General features: G+C 33.3%; 1 protein-coding gene across 1 annotated transcript; it reads right to left on the reverse strand.

Annotated features, from left to right (window-relative positions):
* Nucleotides 1–7,003: 7,003 nt before the first annotated feature.
* On the reverse strand, nucleotides 7,004–8,604 carry LOC139898703 (uncharacterized). The gene has a single exon (XM_071881462.1). The coding sequence runs from the start codon at nucleotides 8,556–8,558 to the stop codon at nucleotides 7,179–7,181; it is 1,380 nt and encodes a 459-aa protein (XP_071737563.1). The 5' UTR covers nucleotides 8,559–8,604; the 3' UTR covers nucleotides 7,004–7,178.
* Between the last annotated feature and the right edge of the window lie 15,587 nt (nucleotides 8,605–24,191).

A 24,191-nucleotide genomic window follows, 5' to 3' on the forward strand; every position in this document is an offset into this window, starting at 1 on the left:
TTAAAGTAGGTATTTTTGTTTGGAGAGCTCGGCTTCAATGACTACCGGTTAGATTTTAACTTGACAAACGAAGGCTCGATCTTGATACCGTTAGATGTCCATTATGTGATAACGACTTGGAATCGGTAGAACATATTCTTGTCAAATGCATACACTCAATATCACTTTGGGATGCTTTTCTTCGCTGGTGGGGTTTTACTAACGAGTCCATTATCAACATTGATTACATATTTAAAGACGATAATCCAAATATTAAATCAGTCTCGGGGAGAAAAGTTTGGCAAGCATCGAAATGGATATGTGCTTACACTATTTGGAAGAATCGTAATTATAAAGTTTTTCGCAAAGGCACCTAGGATACATCCACTATATTTAACGACGTTCAACTAAAAAGTTTTCAATGGATCTCCAAAAGAATGAAAAAATCGAGGCTCGAATGGCATCAATGGTTAATAAACTCGAAATTCTCCGTTTTGTCATCCAATACTCGCACGGGTGTGGGTTAACTACTAGCCATACTTTTTCTTATCTTTTTGTACTCTTAGCTTAACATTTCGGTTGTTTGTAGTTATAGACATTAGACTCGCGTGAAGCAACACTTATATGTTGTCTTCACCTATGTAACTCTGTAACATTCGATTGGTGATGTTTAATAGAATTTTTATTTTCACAAAAAAAAAAAAAAAAAAAGTAAGTTAGGCCTTTGTAATGTTTTGTATGTTTTTGTGTTGTTTTAATTAGTATAGCTTTCGGTTTTTTTTTTGGAAAAAAATAGTACTACGCACTGGCGGATCCAGTGTATTAAGAGGGGGGGCGCCCGCCCCCGGTGGATCTCGAAATTTTAGTGCAAATTTTTTCGGTTTTTCGATTTTGCCATCGGTGGAAAAAAAATTTTGCCCCAAACCTTTCATATTTTGCCCCAAAACCTTCATATTTTGCCCCAAAAACTCGTATTTTGCCCAAAAACCTTAAAAGTTTTCTCAAACAACTCTATATTTTGCCCCAAAACAGCTATATTCTGCAAAAAAAAATTCCCTACGTTTTAAAAAAAAAATTCACCCCCGGTGAAAAATTTTCCTGGATCCGCCACTGGTACTACGTATACTAAATATACAATATAAGTTACACGGGCAGAATCATTGTTTGAAATAGTAAAGCCTAGTAGAGTAATATATGGTGTGGTGGGAGCTAGATAGTGTCGGTCGAAACTTGAAGAATCTATTTATGAGATTTATATCTTCGTGTCTATTTTTATTTTAAATTTCTATTTCAATAATGTGACGAGGCTAAATGAGCTTAAAAAGTCCAAAATAACTTTTTGTAATGTAGTTGTAGTTGCATTAAATAAACAGTTGATTATGATAACAAAAAAATTTAATTTACATCAATTAACTTGTTGGATGTTCCTCTTTTGACTTTATATATATTGAGTAGTTTGAGTTTCACTTATAGTTTGATCCAAGTTTATTATTTTGTAGAGCTACATATGGATCCCCAATAATGAACTAGCTTAACTTCGACTCATAAGCATACGACCAGATTTGAGTAACAAATATTTTAAACTTTTGAAATGTACTTGTCGTGTCCGAACTAAACTAGGGTTCTAAAGCGAATTAGGCAGAACATTATGAACTTTTCTTAAAATAAGCATTGATATTGATATATATAAAACGAACTAATACTACTTACCAAGATAATGACTTACTACACATTTTTTTTCCGAACGATTGGCATCACTAGAGTCTAGAGAGGACTTAATCACCTTCGCGATCATATGCCACCCACACACACGTTAGGAGGAAACTCAATTCGCGACGATGTTGGTAGTACCATCAAAGATTGGGAAATGCCCTAAGACCTTCCCAAATCGCATTAATGTTGGCGGTACCGTTAAATGTTAGAAACTCCTGCTTGAAGTGAGAATCGAACATGAGTTGGTACCCCAAGTTGAATCTCACACCATACCACTCAAGCCAAGGCTTCGGTGGTGCAAGATAATGACTTATTAAGGCTTAATTAGGCGTAATGGATTATTTTTAAGAAAAAGAAAATGTTAGTGACGATGTTACGAAAGTTAACAATTGAGAGTGGAGGCACTATATGGTGCTATGAGGTCATTATAGTTTGTTTGAACAAAATTGGTTATATGATGACTGGTTGTATTAGATGATGTGAACAAATTGGTTATACAATGACTGATTGTAGTAATGACATAAAATAAATTTATGAGAAATAAGTAACATATTCGTCATCTTTCACCAACTATATACTAAAAGATGACAATATATTAAAGTAAAAAGTCATCAAAAAATCACCTATTAGGCGATTAGCAGTATACTATGCATGTGTTCCTTCTAAAATGTGTTCAAAGTCTTAATACTCGAACTAGAACAGATATATAATTGTGACAAACATGTATTAGTATCCGACTTCAATAAAAAAAAAATAACATGGACACATGGCCCGAAAAGATAACCTAAATTACCAAATTTAATAATAAAGGTAATCCCCAATTCGCTTAAGCCCGAAATGATTACGATTTTTAATTTGTCACGGAAAAGGACTACGATTTGAAAAAGTAAGAAATTGGGGTAATTATCGTCAAATTTATTAATGATCGTTAGTCAAAAATACACGGTTGGTCCCTGAAGTTTCTTAAAAAGTTACACAAAAAATCCTATTTATGATCTTCATTATCTTCATCATCTGCAACTTTGCAGAGCCAAACTATGAACAAATTAAAGCACAAAATCGATTGGAATAGCATCCTTAGGTGGCGAAGAACGGAGTTTGTGAAGAATCATACACTAAAACATCAAAAAAAATTCTGAAAAGTTCGATGAACAGGGCCGGTTCATCATATGAACTTGAAATTTGAAAACTAGATCTATTTAGATAATGAAATCAACACGAAAGTTGCTTGAATATGTTCACTGAATGCTCGATGATTGATTTGAACCTCTGAAAATCAGTAACTCGTTCTAATTGATTCATTGACCGAAGATGAACAATCATTGACTTTGAGATCTAGATCGCTGAGATGTTATCTAGTCGGATTTGAAGCATAACGAAGTTGAATTAATTGAGTATTAAGGAACACAATACGCTGATCAATTTATCTTACAACAACTGCTTTGATCCAGAGACCTCAAAATCTTGAGTTTAGGTTTGTGTAAAAAAACTCAACGAATTCACTTGGTTTGTTGTTGTAATTCATTATATGATGATCAATGAGGCTTCGGTTTTGATATAGGATCATGAATTGATGCTCACTAGTTGTTGAGAATCATACTTGATGAAGATGACAATTAAGATGATAAAGAGGACGTTCGGTGCAATTTTTTACTAAATTTCAGGGACCAACCATGTATTTTTTTACTAACGATCGTTAATGAATTTTACGATGATTACTTCAATTTCACACTTTTTCAAATCGTAGTCTTTTTCTATGACCAAATTAAAAATCGTAATCTTTTCGGGCTTAAGCAAATTGAAAGTTACCTTTATTGTTAAATTGAGTAACTTAGATAACCTTTTCGGGTCATTTGACCTTTAAAGAAATATGTTATTGATGTTTGATGCTTTGTTGTTAACTCCTACTCGATTCATAGGAGTCATTATGTTACAAGAAATAAATATACTTATATATATATTATATATGTATATGTATATGTATATTATTGTACACGATTGATTGAAGAAAGTAAAACATAATACAATGATTAATTGATAGCTAAGGGTCTGTTTACTCTTTTTTTCATTAAGTCACATATAGATAAAGATGTCAGTATGGATATTGAATGACTATATGTAGTAATAGTGAATATATAATGTTATTTACTTTTTGTGCTGAATAAAAAGACTGATCATTAAAAATTACTATTTTGCCCTTATGCTCAAAGATCATTTTCTTTTTAATTTACAAACAAATTTATGTTCTATACATTTCCAAGTAACAAATAAAATCCAGGTTCCATATAAAAAAAAAATAAAAAACAAATTAAACCAGTACTTCAATTCTTTATTAAACTTCCTTTTAGTCAATAGTTACATTCTTCGGTATAGTTCTGGGTCATACGATGACAAAATAATATGCAATATAAATCGAATAAATAAATTTCACAGACCTGTGATGAATAAATTAAAGATGAAAATAGGTTTGTATGATATTTAAAATGGTAATTACTAGTTTAATTTTAGCATAAAGTCACATATATCAGACGGTTGTTTTCCGAGCAGCAGCAGCGGTGGTCGTCGTCAGATCTGTGGTGGTGGTCTCCAGAACTGTGGCGGTGGTTGTCGGAACTGTGATGGTGGTCGCCAGAGTCATTGTTGGAGGTAAGGTTTGCCGATTTATTCACAAGATGCGTATTACTCCATTGTTTTATGAAAGAAGATGAAAGAAATATGGTGTATAAAAGAGATGGTGAGGGTAGTAATGGTAGTTTAGAGAATAAAGGTAGCTATATGGATAGTAGTGAGGTTTTTGGACTGTCCCAGAAAGGCTTTTGGTCTGCAAAAATTAATGATAAAGTTGAAAGTAAACGGCATGGATTTTTGACCGAATAATCAGTTGGCTCAATACAGCCCATTAAGTCATAAGTAAACAGGCCCTAAGTCATGAACCGGCAATCAACACAAAGATGTCATTTATAATAAATCATAGTAATTTTATTTATATTTGTTTTTTTATTCATTTTTATGTATTACATTACGATAAAAGTATTTATGATTTCTAACCAATAAGATTAAATTCATTCAAAAGTTATCATGGAAATCGCCTAATTTCTTAATTCCTTTTATTTTTATTAAACTCATAAGAGCATCACTCTTAACTGAAAATGGTAAAAGAATTATGGTTGAGAAAAAGGTTTAATTTGGAATCATCATGTTTAGGGTCGTTAAAAAGTAGGGGGCTCCTCACGAGAATAAATGGGAATAAAAAGGTGTAGAAAATAGAAATTTAAAAGCAAAATGTAGTTGGTGGAAAACCATTTCACGTGCTTATAATAAATGATGCTCCCTTACGCGTATTCTTTTAATCTATCACATTCTATGCGTGACTTTCTCTCTTTTATTTAACCCTAAATGAGAGCTATACACTACAATTATTTTTATACACATACAATTATATGTAATTATACATATGTCAAATTAGCATTAGCATAGTGATTTTTTTTTTTTTGAAAGGCAATAATAATTATATTATATTACTAATAAAAACTAGCAAGATGCTAGGAATTACAATGATTAATTCACAATAAGTTGGCATTAGCATTAGCATAGTGATTAAAGTTGGATTCTCACAATAAGTTTCGGATACTATAGTTACTAGCATATACCTTTGAATAACCTTATACAGGGTCGAAAACGTTTATGGAAAAACTCAATTATGCTGTAGATCAAGTTTGTAAAAGTCGCGAGTCGGGGATGCATCGGTCAAGGCCTATGAAGGACGCGTCGGGGACGCATCAGACGTTGACCAACGTTGACTTTATTCATAATTTCTTAAATGTATATGTATGTATAAAAAAATAGTTGATTGTGTACCATAAATTTTTTAAATAAGAACTTGAATTTATAAACAATCGAACTTTAAACTCAATTAATGTTACCGAGTACTTAATCAGAAAGGACACAGAGAAAAGAGCGGCTCAAAAAATGAAAACAAACCCTAATTTTAAAACAGATAAGATCTTGATGAAACTTTGACTGATTTGACCGACTTTGACCAACTTTAATTGTCTTTGACAGACTTTGACCGAATTTTTAGCTTTACCGTCTTTTGAGTCATTTTCCGAAAAACGAGACGGAGAACCCAAAAAACGCTGCATTCGCCACGTCGGCCGACCTTTATAACACTGTTGTAGATACTCATGTCATTTAAAAGAAAACCTTATACGTTTATTTATTTTTATTTTTAAGTTTTTGCAGAAAAAAGAAGATAATTAAACGTATATAGTGAAAGGAGCAATTGTCGTTTCCCATTTAAATTCAGCTTTTCAATTGTGGCTTGATTAACAAAAGCAAATCAACATTCAATTAAGAGTTGTAACAAGTTGAGTAATTTTTTGTCAAACATTCACTCTTCTATAGTTTTCCTTTAATTAAATAATAAGACTTACCGTACCTAGCATTGATTACTAACCAATTTTTATTCCCTCAAAGGTTTTCAAATCTAATCTTTATAATTAATAGGAGTATTATTTTTAACAAATGTTACGGGGTAAAACTTATTCAAGAATTTTTAGGGATCTGTATGTTCATTCAAATTCAAAATTTCAAATATATACTAAAATAAAAGGATAGTTATTCAGACTGTTAATTGATTGTAGTTGATTATTCAACGATGATTTGATAAAATTGAGTGATTGCAACTTTTAAATGAAACAAAATTCTGAACGACAAGAAAATTATTTTGAATCATTAAAATTCGATATACTCTCTTAAACATTCCACATCTCAATTTCTCTTTTATTTATCTATATCAAAACCAGTGTTGCAAAAGACCCTGTCTCAAGCCGTTGCGACACCCGCTGCGACAGTTTAGTGACTACCCCGTCTCGTCTCGAAGAAAACCGTCTAATATGACAGTCAACGGTCAAAATTTGGAAAAGCCAGAAAGTCTAATATGACAGTCAACGCCCGATGCGACGGTTTGGTGACTATCCCGTCCCGTTTCGAAGAAAACCGTCTAATATGACAGTCAACGGGGATCGGGTCAAAGTTTGTCAAAATTTGAAAAAACCAGAAAGTCGGTAGAATCGGTCAAATTTGTCGTATTTTAGTTTAAACTTTTTGTATTAAATTAATGGTGATAGCGATTATGGGTACAAATTAGTCAATTAAAGCTTTTGACTTTAAAATATGTAACATATATACATATATTATATATTCAAAAGTCAGCTTTGGTCAACGTCCATCTCGACCCCATCTCGAACCGCTCGACCTTTTTAGGACCAGACCGTCTCAAACCCAAGTCTCATATCTTTTGCAACCTTGATCTAAACACTTATCAAACAATAGTAGCATTTCATATTTTCACGTAAAACGTTATACTTTTATAATAATAGTACTTTGAACGGATATTAGCCTTAACCACTACACTAGATACTATAAGTATTTTCGTTTATTAAGTATCAAAAAAATTAATTACAAAGTAAATATACCAGTATACGCTATAAAGATTGTACCTTTTGACAATCACTATAAACCGAAGCTTCTATTGTAAATGAACAAATATACTTCATGAATTCAATATCTAATTTGCTATTTCGTCGTACAATTGTTTGATTTACCAACCACACCCCACTTAAACTCGCTTCATGTATCAACTCGCCTGAGTCAACAAGTCTAATACTCTTCTGAACAAACTCGTTACTCTCAATTCGACTCAGAAGCACCGACTCGGTTACATGAGTCAACCGAGTCATCTTCTTTTTATTATCATGAATCGCTACTCTAACAATCTCCATCAACATTGCGGCCGATAGCCGCCTGACGCCCCGCGCACCACCAATTATTACTGAAGAATTTATTATTTGCTTTACAGGCACTTTACGATTATGTTTAGTCATTGATGACAAAAATACTGTCTCGGGGTTCTGTTTCTTTAATATAAAAAGAGGGTCCCCGAGCAGTAAAACTTCGTTTACATCAATTAAAATCACGTGCTTGAAGTTTCTACGAAGACGCCCTAAAATCATGGGGTACGACGCCCATCTTCTAATGCTCATTGGAACATATTCAAAAAACCCGGATAACGAATTCTCCGGGTCAAGTTCACCGACACCAAAACCCACCACTGATCCATAACACGGCCGAGTCAACTCAGTTTCACCGACACTACTCGAGTTTGAATTTGAATTCGAACTGATTTTACTTTTTCGACCCCAAATCGGCTCTGATTTTTCCAATTTACCTGATTTTGAAAACTGCGTGACGTCGAAACTCATGTTGAAATCCGAGATGCTACGGGTGAGTTCGATGAACAAATTTGTTTCGTCTCGAATTACATTATCGAAAGACTCGGGCGTTGTGAACGACGGAAAGATAAAAACGACGTCGGATTTGGAAAACAAACCGGAGCGATGAAATGCACGTAAGAAAGTTTTAAGGTGTAATAAAGTCACGGACTCGGTCACGTGACAAATTACGACGTCGTTCATCGGTGTAGTACCTCGTGAATACAACGTACCTAAACGCTGTAGCGCAGGTGTGTGTTTTTGAAGGTGTAAATTTCGGTGTGATTCATAAAGGTGTCGACGGTAGTTATAATCAGATGATTTGTTAATGAATTTGTGATTGGGTTCAAAACTGGCAAGTGTGAATAAAAGAAGAGTAGTGAAAATTAATAGAGCACAAACAGAGAGTGTGTATTGAGCTTTTGAAATGATGTGTGAAGAATTATGTGTGTGTTGTTTGAAGGTGTTGATAGTGTGTGTTTTGAAATTGTGATGATCTTGTGGGAAGAGTACTAAGAAGAAGCCCATTCCCCAGCTTTCATTAGATGTGGAATAAGTGGTTTTTTTGGTGAGTTTTGGTGATGGAAATTTCATTTTTGTGTATTGATTATGGATTGTGGAGTGTTTATGTGTTGATGAAAAGACCTTTTGTGTGTGTGTGTGTGTTTGAATTGTGTGTAGATTTATTATGCATTCCAAGTAATGAGTGAATGGGATGGCTTTTTTAATGGGTGGACACATACAGAGATGCCCCGTGGGAAGAAATATAGCGTATACTTAAAATTATCCATGAAATTACAAATTTATTCAAACAAAACAGTTTAATAACAGGGAGTTGATTCGTACACCACCTTATTTTTGCCATACATCATTAAAACAATTATTTAGACATTTCTACCCTTCCTTTGAGAAGTTAAGAAGAGTTGGTGGTGAATAGAAGGAAGGGTAAAAATGTCCAAATAATTATTTTGGTGGTGTATGGCAAAAATAAGGTGATGTACGGATCACCTACCTTAATAATAATCCCTCCGTCTCAATTTAATAGTCCACAGACAAAAAACACACAGTTTAAGAAAAAGTGACTGTCACATGTACTTTTTATCTTCTTTTTCCCTATTTTCCAGTTTTACCCATTATTTTTTACCTATACTTTTGTCTTACTTAAATAAAACAAGGATATAAAAGTATTTTAATAAATTATTCTTTTCTATTTATGGAAGTGGACTATTAATTTGGGACAGAAGAAAAAGGAAAGGTGGACTATTAAATTGGGACGGATGTAGTATGTTTTAAGTATTAAGTGAATGTAAATAATAAAATCATTTAGTTTAATGAACTACGGAACTGAGGATTCCGACTAAGAAACTTGTCGTTATTTTTACAAACATATTAATATACTTAATTTGGTCAGAATAAATGAACTACATTTATTCTTCCACCGCATTCTTCCAATTTTCATCACAATGACTATTTTTTCCTTGTTATAAAAGCCTACATTACAACCTTTTATTGAGACATGTATTTGGCATACACATATGTAACGTAATTAACCTCCTAAATAGAACACATACTTGAATAATAATATAATAATTATAATAATAAAGTTTACTTTAAAATGAGTATTTATATTTTTAATAATAATTATTAGTAATAACAAATGCCTCTTGAAATTTTTTTAAAAATTAAAATACATTATTATATAATGGTTGTACTGAAATGTCCCGTTCATATTGATTATAAACGTTTCATATTAATTGATTTCGTCGCGAGGTTTTGACCTCTATATGAGACGTTTTTCAAAGACTGCATTCATTTTTAAAACAATCATAACCTTTAATTTATCGATAAAGGTTTAAAAAGCATTACGTAGATTATCAAATAATGATAATCTAAAATATACCGTTTACACACGACCATTACATAATAGTTTACAATAAGAATATATTACATCAAAAATAAATTTATTGAATGCATTTTTTACATAATATCATACAAGCATGGACTCCAAATCTTGTCCTTATTTTAGTATGCAACAGCGGAAGCTCTTAATAATCACCTGAGAATAAACATGCTTAAAACGTCAACAAAAAATGTTGGTGAGTTATAGGTTTAACCTATATATTTATCAAATCGTAATAATAGACCACAAGATTTCATATTTCAATATACATCCCATACATAGAGGTAAAAGTCATTCATATGGTGAACACCTGGTAACTGACATTAACAAGATGCATATAAGAATATCCCCTATCATTCCGGGAAATCCTTCGGACATGATAAAAACGAATTCGAAGTACTAAAGCATCAGGTACTTTGGATGGGGTTCGTTAGGCCCAATAGATCTATCTTTAGGATTCGCGTCAATTAGTAGATCGGTTTACTAATTCTTAGGTTACCACGCAAAAGGGGCATATTCGGCTTCGATCATTCACCCATATAATGTAGTTTCAATTACTTGTGTCTATTTCGTAAAACATTTATAAAACTGCATGTATTCTCATCCCAAAATATTAGATTTTAAAAGTGGGACTATAACTCACTTTCACAGATTTTTACTTCGTCGGAAAGTAAGACTTGGCCACTGGTCGATTCACGAACCTATAACAAATATGTACATATATATCAAAGTATGTTCAAAATATATTTACAACATTTTTAATACGTTTTAATGTTTTAAGTTTATTAAGTCAGCTGTCCTCGTTAGTAATCTACAACTAGTTGTCTACATTTAGATGTACAGAAATAAATCGATATATATTATCTTGAATCAATCCACGACCCAGTGTATACACGTCTCGGGCTAGATCACAACTCAAAGTATATATATTTTTGGAATCAACCTCAACCCTGTATAGCTAACTCCAACATTACTGCATATAGAGTGTCTATGGTTGTTCCAAATAATATATATAGATGGGTCGATATGATATGTCAAAACATTTGCATACGTGTCTATGGTATCCCAAGATTACATAATATATTAGAATACATGTATAATACAATATAAGTTAGCTAGGATATGATTAATATAGATTTGTTACTAATTTTCACGTAGCTACAACAAGCAAAAATATCCAATCTTGTTTTACCCATAACTTCTTCGTTTTAAATCCGTTTTAAGTGTTTCAAGTTGCTATGATTTTATATTGAACTTAAGTTTATGAATCTAAACAGAAAACGTATAAGTTTATAGTCGAAAATACAAGTTACAAGTCGTTTTTGTAAAGGTAGTCATTTCAGTCGAAAGAACGACGTCTAGATGACCATTTTGGAAAACATACTTTCACTTTGAGTTTAACCATGATTTTTGGATATAGTTACATGTTCATAAGAAAAATCATTTTCCCAAAATAAAAACTTTTAAATCAAAGTTTATCATAGTTTTTAATTAACTAACCCAAAACAGCCCGCGGTGTTACTACGACGGCGTATATCCGGTTTTACGGTGTTTTTTGTGTTTTCCGGTTTTAAATCATTAAGTTAGCATATCATATAGATATAGAACATGTGTCTAGTTGATTTTAAAAGTCAAGTTAGAAGGATTAACTTTATTTGCGAACAAGTTTAGAATTAACTAAACTATGTTCTAGTGATTACAAGTTTAAATCTTCGAATAAGATAGTTTTATATGTATGAATCGAATGATGTTATGAACATCATTACTAACTTAATTTTAGTAGGTAAACCTACTGGAAATGAGAAAAATAGATCTAGCTTCAAAGGATCCTCGGATGGCTTGAAAGTTCTTGAAGCAGAATCATGACACGAAAACAAGTTCAAGTAAGATTTTCACTTGAAATAAGATTGTTATTGTTATAGAAATTGAATCAAAGTTTGAATATGAGTATTACCTTGTATTATAAAGATATCTTACTGTAAATAAGAAAGATTTCTTGAGGTTGGATGATCACTTTACAAGATTGGAAGTAAGCTAGTAAACTTGGAAGTATTCTTGATTTTATGAAACTAAAACTTATAGAATTTATGAAGAACACTTAGAACTTGAAGATAGAACTTGAGAGAGATCAATTAAATAAAGAAAATTAAAGAATGAAAGTGTTTGTAGGTGTTTTTGGTCGTTGGTATATGGATTAGATATAAAGGATGTGTAATTTTGTTTACCTGTAAATAAGTCATGAATGATTACTAATATTTTTGTAATTTTATGAGATATTTCATGCTAGTTGCCAAATTATGGTTCCTACATGTGTTAGGTGACTCACATGGGCTGCTAAGAGCTGATCATTGGAGTGTATATACCAATAGTACATACATCTAAAAGCTGTATATTGTACGAGTACGAATACGGGTGCATACGAGTAGAATTGTTGATGAAACTGAACGAGGATGTAATTGTAAGCATTTTTGTTAAGTAGAAGTATTTTGATAATTGTCTTGAAGTCTTTCAAAAGTTTATGAATACATATTAAAACACTACATGTATATACATTTTAACTGAGTCGTTAAATCATCGTTAGTCGTTACATGTAAATGTTGTTTTGAAACCTTTAGGTTAACGATCTTGTTAAATGTTGTTAACTCATTGTTTATTATATCTAAAGAGATGTTAAATTATTACATTATCATGATATCATGATATATTAATATATCTTAGTATGATATATATACAGTTAAATATTGTTACAACGATAATCGTTACATATATGTCTCGTTTCGAAATCCTTAAGTTAGTAGTCTTGTTTTTACATATGTAGTTCATTGTTAATACACTTAATGATATATTTACTTATCATTTAACATGTTTAACAATGTGTATCAATATCTTAATATGATTCATATGTACTTAGTAAGACGTTGTTATAACGATAATCGTTATATATATCGTTTTCGAGTTTCTTAATTCAATAGTCTCATTTTTATGTATATAACTCATTGTTAAAATACTTAATGAGATACATACCTATCATAATAACATGTTATATATATATATATATATATATATATATATATATATCCATATATATGTCATCATATAGTTTTTACAAGTTTTAACGTTCGTGAATCACCGATCAACTTGGGTGGTCAATTGTCTATATGAAACCTATTTCAATTAATCAAGTCTTAACAAGTTTGATTGCTTAAAATGTTGGAAACACTTAATCATGTAAATAACAATTTCATTTCATATATAAAAATATGAAAAAGTTCGGGTCACTACAGTACCTACCCGTTAAATAAATTTCGTCCCGAAATTTTAAGCAGTTGGAGGTGTTGACGTATCTTCTGGAAATAAGTGCGGGTATTTCTTCTTCATCTGATCTTCTCGTTCCCAGGTGAACTCGGGTCCTCTATGAGCATTCCATCGAACCTTAACAATTGGTATTTTGTTTTGCTTAAGTCTTTTAACCTCACGATCCATTATTTCGACGGATTCTTCGATGAATTGAAGTTTTTTGTTGATTTGGATTTCGTCTAACGGAATAGTGAGATCTTCTTTAGCAAAACATTTCTTCAAATTCGAGACGTGGAAAGTGTTATGTACATCCGCAAGTTGTTGAGGTAACTCAAGTCGGTAAGCTACTGGTCCGACACGATCAATAATCTTGAATGGTCCAATATACCTTGGATTTAATTTCCCTCGTTTACCAAATCAAACAACGCCTTTCCAAGGTGCAACCTTAAGCATGACCATCTCTTCAATTTCAAATTCTATATCTTTTCTTTTAATGTCGGCGTAGCTCTTTTGTCGACTTTGGGCTGTTTTCAACCGTTGTTGAATTTGGATGATCTTCTCGGTAGTTTCTTGTATTATCTCCGGACCCGTAATCTGTCTATCCCCCACTTCACTCCAACAAATCAGAGACCTGCACTTTCTACCATAAAGTGCTTCAAACGGCGCCATCTCAATGCTTAAATGGTAGCTGTTGTTGTAGGAAAATTCTGCTAACGGTAGATGTCGATCCCAACTGTTTCCGAAATCAATAACACATCCTCGTAGCATGTCTTCAAGCATTTGTATCGTCCTTTCACTCTGCCCATCAGTTTGTGGATGATAGGCAGTACTCATGTCTAGACGAGTTCCTAATGCTTGATGTAATGTCTGCCAGAATCTTGAAATAAATCTGCCATCCTGTGACGACCCCGTCAAAACACTTAACGGATCCGTCAGTTGGTCCCACAGCTTGATCGGACTTAAATGAATTAAATAAACAAAGTTGCATTCTTTTATTTCAAATGTTTCCCAAAAAGAAAACAAACTAAAATATGTAGTTTCAAAACAACCAACCATAGTAATAAACCAAAGGTTGACACAAAACCTTGCCAACAAACCCACAAGTTTAAATTATCCAAAAATAGAATGCAAGCTTAAGTTTCATAAATTGTTTCATAAAATCTGCCTAAATGCATGCAGACTCCTCTAAACACAACAGAAGCATCACAAAACTCATGTACCTGTGAAAACATGCAAGTAAACTGTCAACACAAAGGTTGAGTGAATTATAGGTTTAAATAATAAGTAAACTTTAGACCACAAGATTTAAAAATGTTAGAAAACATTAAACATTATTCCATTATCAATGAACCACCTGGTAACCACTTAACCCTTTATTTACCCTTACCAAACACAATAAAAATATACACTTAGACACTGTATCTACAACAAATTACGAAGTACTAAACATTCCGATTATAAATTGCTAGCGCGACTAGCTCGAAATGGGGTTGTCAAACCCGATAGATCTATCCGTAGGATTCGCGTTCACCGGTAGAAACCAATGATTACAGTTACCAGACTAGGGAATATTTTTGTCCAACTCACAATGAATAATTAAATTTAACTGTTACTTGTGTCTAAACGTAAATAAAAATGCATACAATCACATCCCAAAAATATACTTTGAAAAGTATGTAAAAACGGGACTATAACTCACCTTAAAAGCAACTGAAGAAACCACAAAAACAAACGAACAGCAAATAGAGTAAAGTGATCAGGAACGATCACAACGCCGACCTATAAATAAAGCAGGTCGATATAAATAACTAACTTAGGTCAAGTCTTAGTATGATAGCTATTGTACATGTTGCAAGTAGTCATAGAACAATACTCGGCAAGTATCGGTTTGACTGGAACAGCGTACGGACACATATTTTTAGCAGGTTTCCATTTTTGGAAAGTTTCTATTTTTGGAAAGTTTCTATTTTTGGAAAGTTTCTATTTTAGGAAAGTTTCTAAATTTAGAAAGTTCTATTTTTAGAAAGTTTTTAAGTTAGGAAAGTTTCCTTATTTAGAAAGTCAACAAAAGTCAACTGAAAGTCAAAGTCAACCGAAAGTCAACTTAAACGTCAACCTTGGTCAAACATAGTCAACATTAATTTGAAAAGTGTAAATTATAATAATAACATAAGTTATAATGTTTATTAAAGTTAAAAGTGTATAATTAAGTCATAACATAAGTTTAATTAAATAAAATGAATTATTAAAGTTAATATAAGTTGAAGTGATATAATTTATATATCATAAGTATTTAATTAATTAATTAAATATTAATCATAATATAAGTATTATTAATTAATAATAAATTTTTAAATCATATCATAAGTATTATTAATTAATAATGAATTATTAACCATATCATAAGTTTCTAATTATAATTATTAAATCATAAGTATTTAATAATTAAATCATAATTAAATAATAATTAAGTCTTATAATAATTAAATAATTATTTAATCTTTATTATAAGTCTTATAATAATATTCTCATAAAATAAATTTAATACTTATCATAAGTATTTTCCAATAATAATAAAAGTATTATTAATCGTAAGTTAAATTAAAATGTTAATTAAATCATAAATAATAATTAAATGATATAATAAATATTTATATCATAAGTCTTAAATATTAATAATTACTTCTTTTATAATAATTAATTAATTAATAATGAAATTTATTATTTTTATCATAAGTTTTAGAATTAATCATAAGTTTTAATTCAAAAGTTCATCGGGTCGTATCCTGAGCCCCGGGTGTCGATTTCTGGCGAGCCTTAGTCATACCGGGTGCACTCAATAACACACCAAGAACAGTCCACAAGTCGTAGTAATCAGCCATGACACTACTTGGACCTTCAATTTACTCAAAACCGTGTTTTAGTCATACCGGGTGAACCGTGGCTCGGATTTAGGTGACCCGAACATGAAAGTTCGTCCCACCATCAGTCCTAACACACTAACACACCCTAAATACTCCAAGGAAGGTCACAAAGCCGGACCAAACCTGGTTCATGTCAATATCACAATTCAATTTTAACAAAATAGTAATTTGATCATAACTAGGGCTCCGGGAATCGAAACGACATGAATCCGGAGTCTAAAATTAATGTCTTGATGAGAGGAACTCATATAGATAGTTTATTTTAACTTTTATATCAGTCACAAACCCAGAATACACGAAATAGCTGCTGTCCAGAATTTTATAAACCGAAAACATGCAATTATGAGTACATCTATGCATACAAACATCATTACAATAATCCACAAACATCATACTACTAAATAATCATCAAAATACAGAAAATAAATGAAAAATTGAAAATTCTAGGGTTAGGGTTTATACCCTAATCGAGAAACGATTGATGTTATCGCGTAGAGAACGGAACGAGGAACGCGTTTATACTAATTACTCCTTAATCCAAGCTATAATTTTATATGATGATGATGATGAAGGTTGGTGGTGGTGTCACCCAAAAAAAGAAGAAGAGAGGAGGAGAGCACAAAATTAGGTTTAGATGGAAAATATGGAATGAAAAATAAATGAGAGAAAAATTGAAAACAAAAGGGGATATCCCCTCCCCATCCATTCGGCCAATTCTAGGGGTGGGGTGGGTCCCACTTGGCCCATCTCACTTAAATGTTATTTCCTGATGGCCCGAAAGCCCGAACGAGTTCCGAAACGCGAAAACGCACTTACGCGATTAAAAATTCGGAAAGATAACAAACGCGCGACGAAAAATAAATATAAATACACTTTATAATAATATGATCTTAAAATATCATATTTAAAATATTTAGGATTTAAATGTCCCAAAAACTCGACCGTTGGTTTGAAAACCAAAAAGATTCGCCGGATGGAAATCCGCGAGACGTAGAGACGTATAAGTTTAAAATATGAATACAAATATTCACATAACACATAATAATTAATATATATATATATTATTACAAAAATAATAATATAGGTCATAGAAATGACGTGGCACACTAACAGTTAACGGCCGTTAAATAATTAACTGAAAAAGATAACGGAAAAAGTAGGGTCGTGACACATCCCTATCAGAGATAATAGAGATTGGTATTCCATGTCTGGAGACGACTTCCTTCAAATACAGTCGTGCTAACTTCTCCATCTTGTCATCTTCTCTTATTGGCAGGAAGTGTGCGGATTTGGTGAGACGATCAACTATTACCCAAATAGTATCAAAACCACTTGCATTCCTTGGCAATTTAGTGATGAAATCCATGGTAATGTTTTCCCATTTCTATTCCGGGATTTCGGGTTGTTGAAGTAGACCTGATGGTTTCTGATACTCCGCTTTGACCTTAGAACACGTCAAACATTCTCCTACATATTTAGCAACATCGGCTTTCATACCCGGCCACCAAAAATATTTCTTGAGATCCTTGTACATCTTCCCCGTTCCAGGATGTATTGAGTATCTGGTTTTATGAGCTTCTCTAAGTACCATTTCTCTCATATCTCCAAATTTTGGTACCCAAATTCTTTCAGCCCTATACCGGGTTCCGTCTTCCCGAATATTAAGATGCTTCTTCGATCCTTTGGGTATTTCATCCTTTAAATTTCCCTCTTTTAAAACTCCTTGTTGCGCCTCCTTTATTTGAGTAGTAAGGTTAGTGTGAATCATTATATTCATAGCTTTTACTCGAATGGGTTCTCTGTCCTTTCTGCTCAAGGCGTCGGCTACCACATTTGCCTTCCCCGGGTGGTAACGAATCTCAAAGTCGTAATCATTCAATAATTCAATCCACCTACGCTGCCTCATATTCTGTTGTTTCTGATTAAATATGTGTTGAAGGCTTTTGTGGTCGGTATATATAATACTTTTGACCCCATATAAGTAGTGCCTCCAAGTCTTTAATGCAAAAACAACTACGCCTAATTCCAAATCATGCGTCGTATAATTCTGCTCGTGAATCTTCAATTGTCTAGACGCATAAGAAATTACCTTCGTTCGTTGCATTAATACACAACCGAGACCTTGCTTTGAGGCATCACAATATATCACAAAATCATCATTCCCTTCAGGTAATGACAATATAGGTGTCGTAGTTAACTTTTTTTTCAATAATTGAAACGCTTTCTCTTATTCATCCTTCCATTCAAATTTCTTCCCTTTATGCGTTAATGCAGTCAAGGGTTTTGCTATTTTGAAAAAATCTTGGATGAATCTCCTGTAATAACCAGCCAGCCCTAAAAAATGGCGTATGTGTTTCGGAGTTTTTGGAGTTTCCCAATTTTCAATGGTTTCAATCTTTGCTGGATCCACCTGAATACCTTCTTTGTTCACTATGTGACCGAGGAATTAAACTTCTTCCAACCAAAATACACACTTTGAAAACTTAGCGTACAATTTTTCTTTTCTCAGCAACTCTAGCACTTTTCTCAAATGTTCTTCGTCCTCTTGATCATTCTTCGAGTAAATAAGTATGTCATCGATGAAAATAATAACAAACTTGTCAAGATATGGCCCACACACTCGGTTCATGAGGTTCATGAACACAGCTGGTGCGTTAGTCAATCCAAACGGCATAACCATAAACTCGTAATGACCGTAACGCGTCCTAAAAGCAGTCTTTGAAATATCATCCTCCTTCACCCGCATTTGATGATATCCAGAACCTAAATCGATCTTTGAATAAACCGACGAGCCTTGTAGTTGATCAAATAAGTCGTCAATTCTCGGTAATGGGTAACGATTCTTGATGGTAAGTTTATTCAACTCTCGGTAGTTGATACACAATCTGAATGTACCATCTTTCTTCTTGACAAACAGAACAGGAGCTCCCCATGGTGATGTAATTGGTCGAATGAAATCACGCTCTAAAAGTTCCTGTAACTGACTTTGTAATTCTTTCATTTCGTTGAGTGCGAGTCTGTATGGAACACGAGCTATTGGTGCATCTCCTGGTACAAGGTCTATTTGAAATTCAACGGATTGATGTGGGGGTAATTCCGGTAATTCTTTCAAAAATACATCGGGAAATTCTTTTGCGACGGGAACATCACTGATGTTCTTTTCTTCAGGTTTAACTTCTTCGATGTGTGCTAGAATGACGTAACAACCTTTTCTTATTAGTTTTTGCGCCTTCAAACTACTAATAAGATTTAATTTCGCGTTGTTCTTTTCTCCGTACACCATTAAAGGTTTTCCTTTTTCACGCATAATGCGAATCGCATTTTTGTAACAAACGACCTCTGCTCTCACCTTTTTCAACCAGTCCATGCCTATTATTACGTCAAAACTCCCTAACTCTACTGGTATTAAATCAATTTTAAACGTTTCATCCCCCAGTTTAATTTATCTCTCCCGACATATATTATCTGCTGAAATTAATTTACCGTTTGCTAATTCGAGTAAAAATTTACTATCCAAAGGCGTCAATGGGCAACTTAATTTAGCACAAAATTCTATACTCATATAGCTTCTATCCACACCCGAATTAAATAAAACATAAGCAGATTTATCGTCAATAAGAAATATACCCGTAACAAGCTCCGTGTCTTCCTGTGCTTCTGCCACATTAATATTGAAAACTCTTCCACGTCCATGCCCATTAGTATTCCCCTGATTCGGGCAATTTCTAATAATGTGGCCCAGTTTTCCACATTTATAACAAACAGCGTTGGTATTACTTGCTCCAACACTATTCGTTCCGGCATTACTTGTTCCGACACTATTTGTTCCTTTAGTTCTGTTAAACTTTGGTCCGTAGACCTCACACTTTGTCGCGCAATGACCATTTCTTTTACACCTGTTGCAAAATGTCGTGCAAAACCCCTGGTGATTTTCTTCACACCTATGACATGGCTGTTTTTGGTTTTTGTTGCCGTTGTTGTTATTGAGGTTGTTATTGGGATTGTTATTGTTGTTGAAACGGTTGTTGTAGTTGTTGTTGTTGTTGGGATGTTTGTTGTAGTTATTGTTAGGATTGCGGTTATTGTTATGATTGTTGTTGCGGTTGTTGGGATAGTTGTTGCGATTGTGGTTGTAATTGTTGTTGTTGTTGTTGTACCGGTAACTCTTGTCACCGTTTTCCTCCCACTTCCTCTTGAGTTGTTTCGTGTTGGCTTCTTCGGCCGCCTGCTCTTTAATTCTTCCCTCAATCTGATTTATGAGTTTATGAGCCATTCGACTTGCCTTATGTATAGAAGCGGGCTCGTGTGAACTCACATCTTCTTGAATCCTTACTGGTAACCCTTTTACAAACACGTCGATCTTCTCTTCTTCATCTTCGAACGCTCCCGGATATAATAGGCACAACTCTGTGAATCGTCGTCATATGTGGTAACGTCGAACCCTTGTGTTCGTAACTCTCTAAGTTCTGCCTTGAGCTTATTGACTTCGTTTCTAGGACGGTACTGCTCGTTCATCAATTGCTTTAATGCCGACCACGGTAGTGCGTAAGCAGCATTTTGTCCTACCTGTTCAAGATAGGTGTTCCACCACGTTAACACAATACCTGTGAAGGTATGCGTAGCGTACTTAACTTTATCCTCTTCAGTACACTTACTTATGGAAAACAACGATTCAACTTTCTCGGTCCACCGTTTCAATCCAATTGGTCCTTCGGTTCCATCAAATTCCAAAGGTTTGCAGGCAGTGAATTCTTTGTAGGAGCATCCTACACGATTTCTTATGGAATTAGTTCCACTGCTAGATCCAGAGTTATTGTTATTTTGCATCGCAGCCTGCACTGCATCTATGTTCGCAGCAAGGAAAACATGGAAGTCTTCTACACTCATGTTCAAGTTCTGACGAGTCGCCGGTGCCATTTCCTTCAAAGATAGCCAAAAGAATTGAGTTAATCATATAGAATTTAAGAGTAGTCAATAGTATTTCGTAGCATAATATGAACTTATTTATAAAAGCTTTTTCTTCATATTAGCATTTTATAGTTTTAATTCGGGTAGTACCTACCCGTTAAGTTCATACTTAGCAGCTATTATACAATTCAACTACTACGATTCTATATGAAAAACTTATTACAATAATATTTCGCGTTCAAACTTTATACAAAATTTACAAACATACAATACCGCTATTATACATATAGGATGAAATATAGCACATAAAAACTTTGCTACTCGGCAGCTATAAAGGCAATTCTAGTTAATACGCAAGTCGTTAAGCAAAAGAAATAAAGACACGTAATTCATAAGTCCAGAAACAAGTCATGCATTCTGGTTTTACTAAGACGACTTCCCATCCTTGGTCTTGTGAAAAGTAACCGTTATGACCATTGGCTAGGCAGCATGTTGTAACGTCGTCAAAAGGACGAGGGTTTCGTAATGTCCAACAACCTCGTAATAATCTAAAAACCTTGTTTCTCACCCCAACTACTGAATCCGTCACTTGTGGGAAAATTTTATTTAAAAGTTGTAATCCGACGTTCTTTTTCTCACTTTGGTAAGAAGCGAACATCACTAACCCGTAAGTATAACATGCTTCTTTATGTTGCATGTTAGAAGCTCTTTCTAACTCACGAAATCCTATGTTGGGATATGTTGAGTCAAAATAGGTTCTTAACCCATAGCGTAAAATTGCATTTGGATTCCCCGCATTTAACGCTTTAAAGAAAATACGGCGTAACTTACGGTCTCCCCAATGTGATATACCTCACCTATCAAAGGAAAGCCTTTTATAAACTAAGGCATTTCTGTAAAGTCTTTCAAATGTTTGACAAATTAATTTTGCCATAACTAAATGTTCTGATGAATTCTGACCGACTCTAAACAAGATTTCCTCAATCATATCCTCTGGTAGGTCTTCTAAAATATTCGGTTGTCTACCCTTAACTTCCATTTTATTTTTATACTGTAAAATAGACAAGAATTAGATTCGTAAAAGATAATTAACAAACAATAAAAGCAATTTTTACATGGAACATAAAAGTACAAGCACACTACAATACATATAATACACAACATGATTACAACCCTCTAATCTGAATCACTGGTTTCTTCTTCTTCGGACTTGGTTCGTTTTCCTAATTTTCTAGGGATATATGGTGTTCCTCTAATACGAGCCGTCGTTTTCCACAAAGGTTTAGAAAAACATGGTGGTTTAGAGGTTCCCGGGTTATTGTTACAATTTAGGAAATACGGACGTTGCCGATACATATAAAGTTCATCGGGGTTGGAATCAGGTTTCTCTATTTTTATACCTTTTCCGTTATTATTTTCTTTTGCTTTATTAAATTGGGTCGAGGTAATTTCTATAAGATCATCGAAATCCTCATCGGGATCCGATTCATCGAAAAATTGGTAATCTTCCCAATATTTTGCTTCCTCGGCGGAAACACCATTGACCATTATTAACTTTGGTCCGTTGGTTGAGGATTTTCTTTTATTTAATCGAATTACTGTAGGTATCAATATTTCTTCCTCCGGAACCTCTTCTTCTTCCGGTTCCTCCTCTTTCGGTTCCTCCTCTTCCGGTTCCTCTTCTTCCGGTTCCTCCTCTTCCTGTTCCTCCTCTTCCGGTTCCTCCTCTTCCGGTTCTTCTTCGGAAATTTGTGAATCTTCCCAAAATATATTCGACTCTTCATTATTATTAGGTGAATCGATGGGATTTGTACTGGTGGTAGACATCTATCACACAATATCAAACACATTAAGAGGTTAATATATCACATAATATTTACATGTTAATAATAAATAGTTACCAACAAAAGTGTTAAGCAATCGTTTTTAAAGAAAACACCGTCGAAGTCTAGACTCACTAATGTATCCTAACAAACTCGATAAGACACACTAATGTAAATTTCTGGTTCTCTAAGACCAACGCTCGGATACCAACTGAAATGACCCATTCATATTGATTATAAACGTTCCATATTAACTGATTTCGTCGCGAGGTTTTGACCTCTATATGAGACGTTTTTCAAAGACTGCATTCATTTTTAAAACAACCATAACCTTTAATTTATCAATAAAGGTTTAAAATGCATTACGTAGATTATCAAATAATGATAATCTAAAATATACCGTTTACACACGACCATTACATAATGGTTTACAATAAGAATATATTACATCAAAAATAAATTTCTTGAATGTAGTTTTTACATAATATCATACAAGCATGGACTCCAAATCTTGTCCTTATTTTAGTATGCAACAGCGGAAGCTCTTAATAATCACCTGAGAATAAACATGCTTAAAACGTCAACAAAAAATGTTGGTGAGTTATATGTTTAACCTATATATTTATCAAATCGTAATAATAGACCACAAGATTTCATATTTCAATATACATCCCATACATAGAGATAAAATTCATTCATATGGAGAACACCTGGTAACCGACATTAACAAGATGCATATAAGAATATCCCATATCATTTTGGGAAATCCTTCGGACATGATAAAAACGAATTCGAAGTACTAAAGCATCCGGTACTTTGGATGGGGTTCGTTAGGCCCAATAGATCTATCTTTAGGATTCGCGTCAATTAGTAGATTGGTTTACTAATTCTTAGGTTACCAAGCAAAAGGGACATATTCGGCTTCGATCATTCACCCATATAATGTAGTTTCAATTACTTGTGCCTATTTCGTAAAATATTTATAAAACTGCATGTATTCTCATCCCAAAATATTAGATTTTAAAAGTAGGACTATAACTCACTTTCACAGATTTTTACTTCGTCGAGAAGTAAGACTTGACCACTGGTCGATTCACGAACCTATAACAAATATGTACATATATATCATAGTATGTTCAAAATATATTTAGAACATTTTTAATACGTTTTAATGTTTTAAGTTTATTAAGTCAGCTGTCCTCGTTAGTAACCTACAACTAGTTGTCCACAATTAGATGTACATAAATAAATCGATATATATTATCTTGAATCAATCCACGACCTAGTGTATACACATCTCAGGCTAGATCACAACTCAAAGTATATATATTTTTGGAATCAACCTCAACCCTGTATAGCTAACTCCAACATTACT

Source organism: Rutidosis leptorrhynchoides, chromosome 3, assembly GCF_046630445.1.
Source record: "Rutidosis leptorrhynchoides isolate AG116_Rl617_1_P2 chromosome 3, CSIRO_AGI_Rlap_v1, whole genome shotgun sequence".
Lineage (NCBI taxonomy): Eukaryota > Viridiplantae > Streptophyta > Magnoliopsida > Asterales > Asteraceae > Rutidosis > Rutidosis leptorrhynchoides.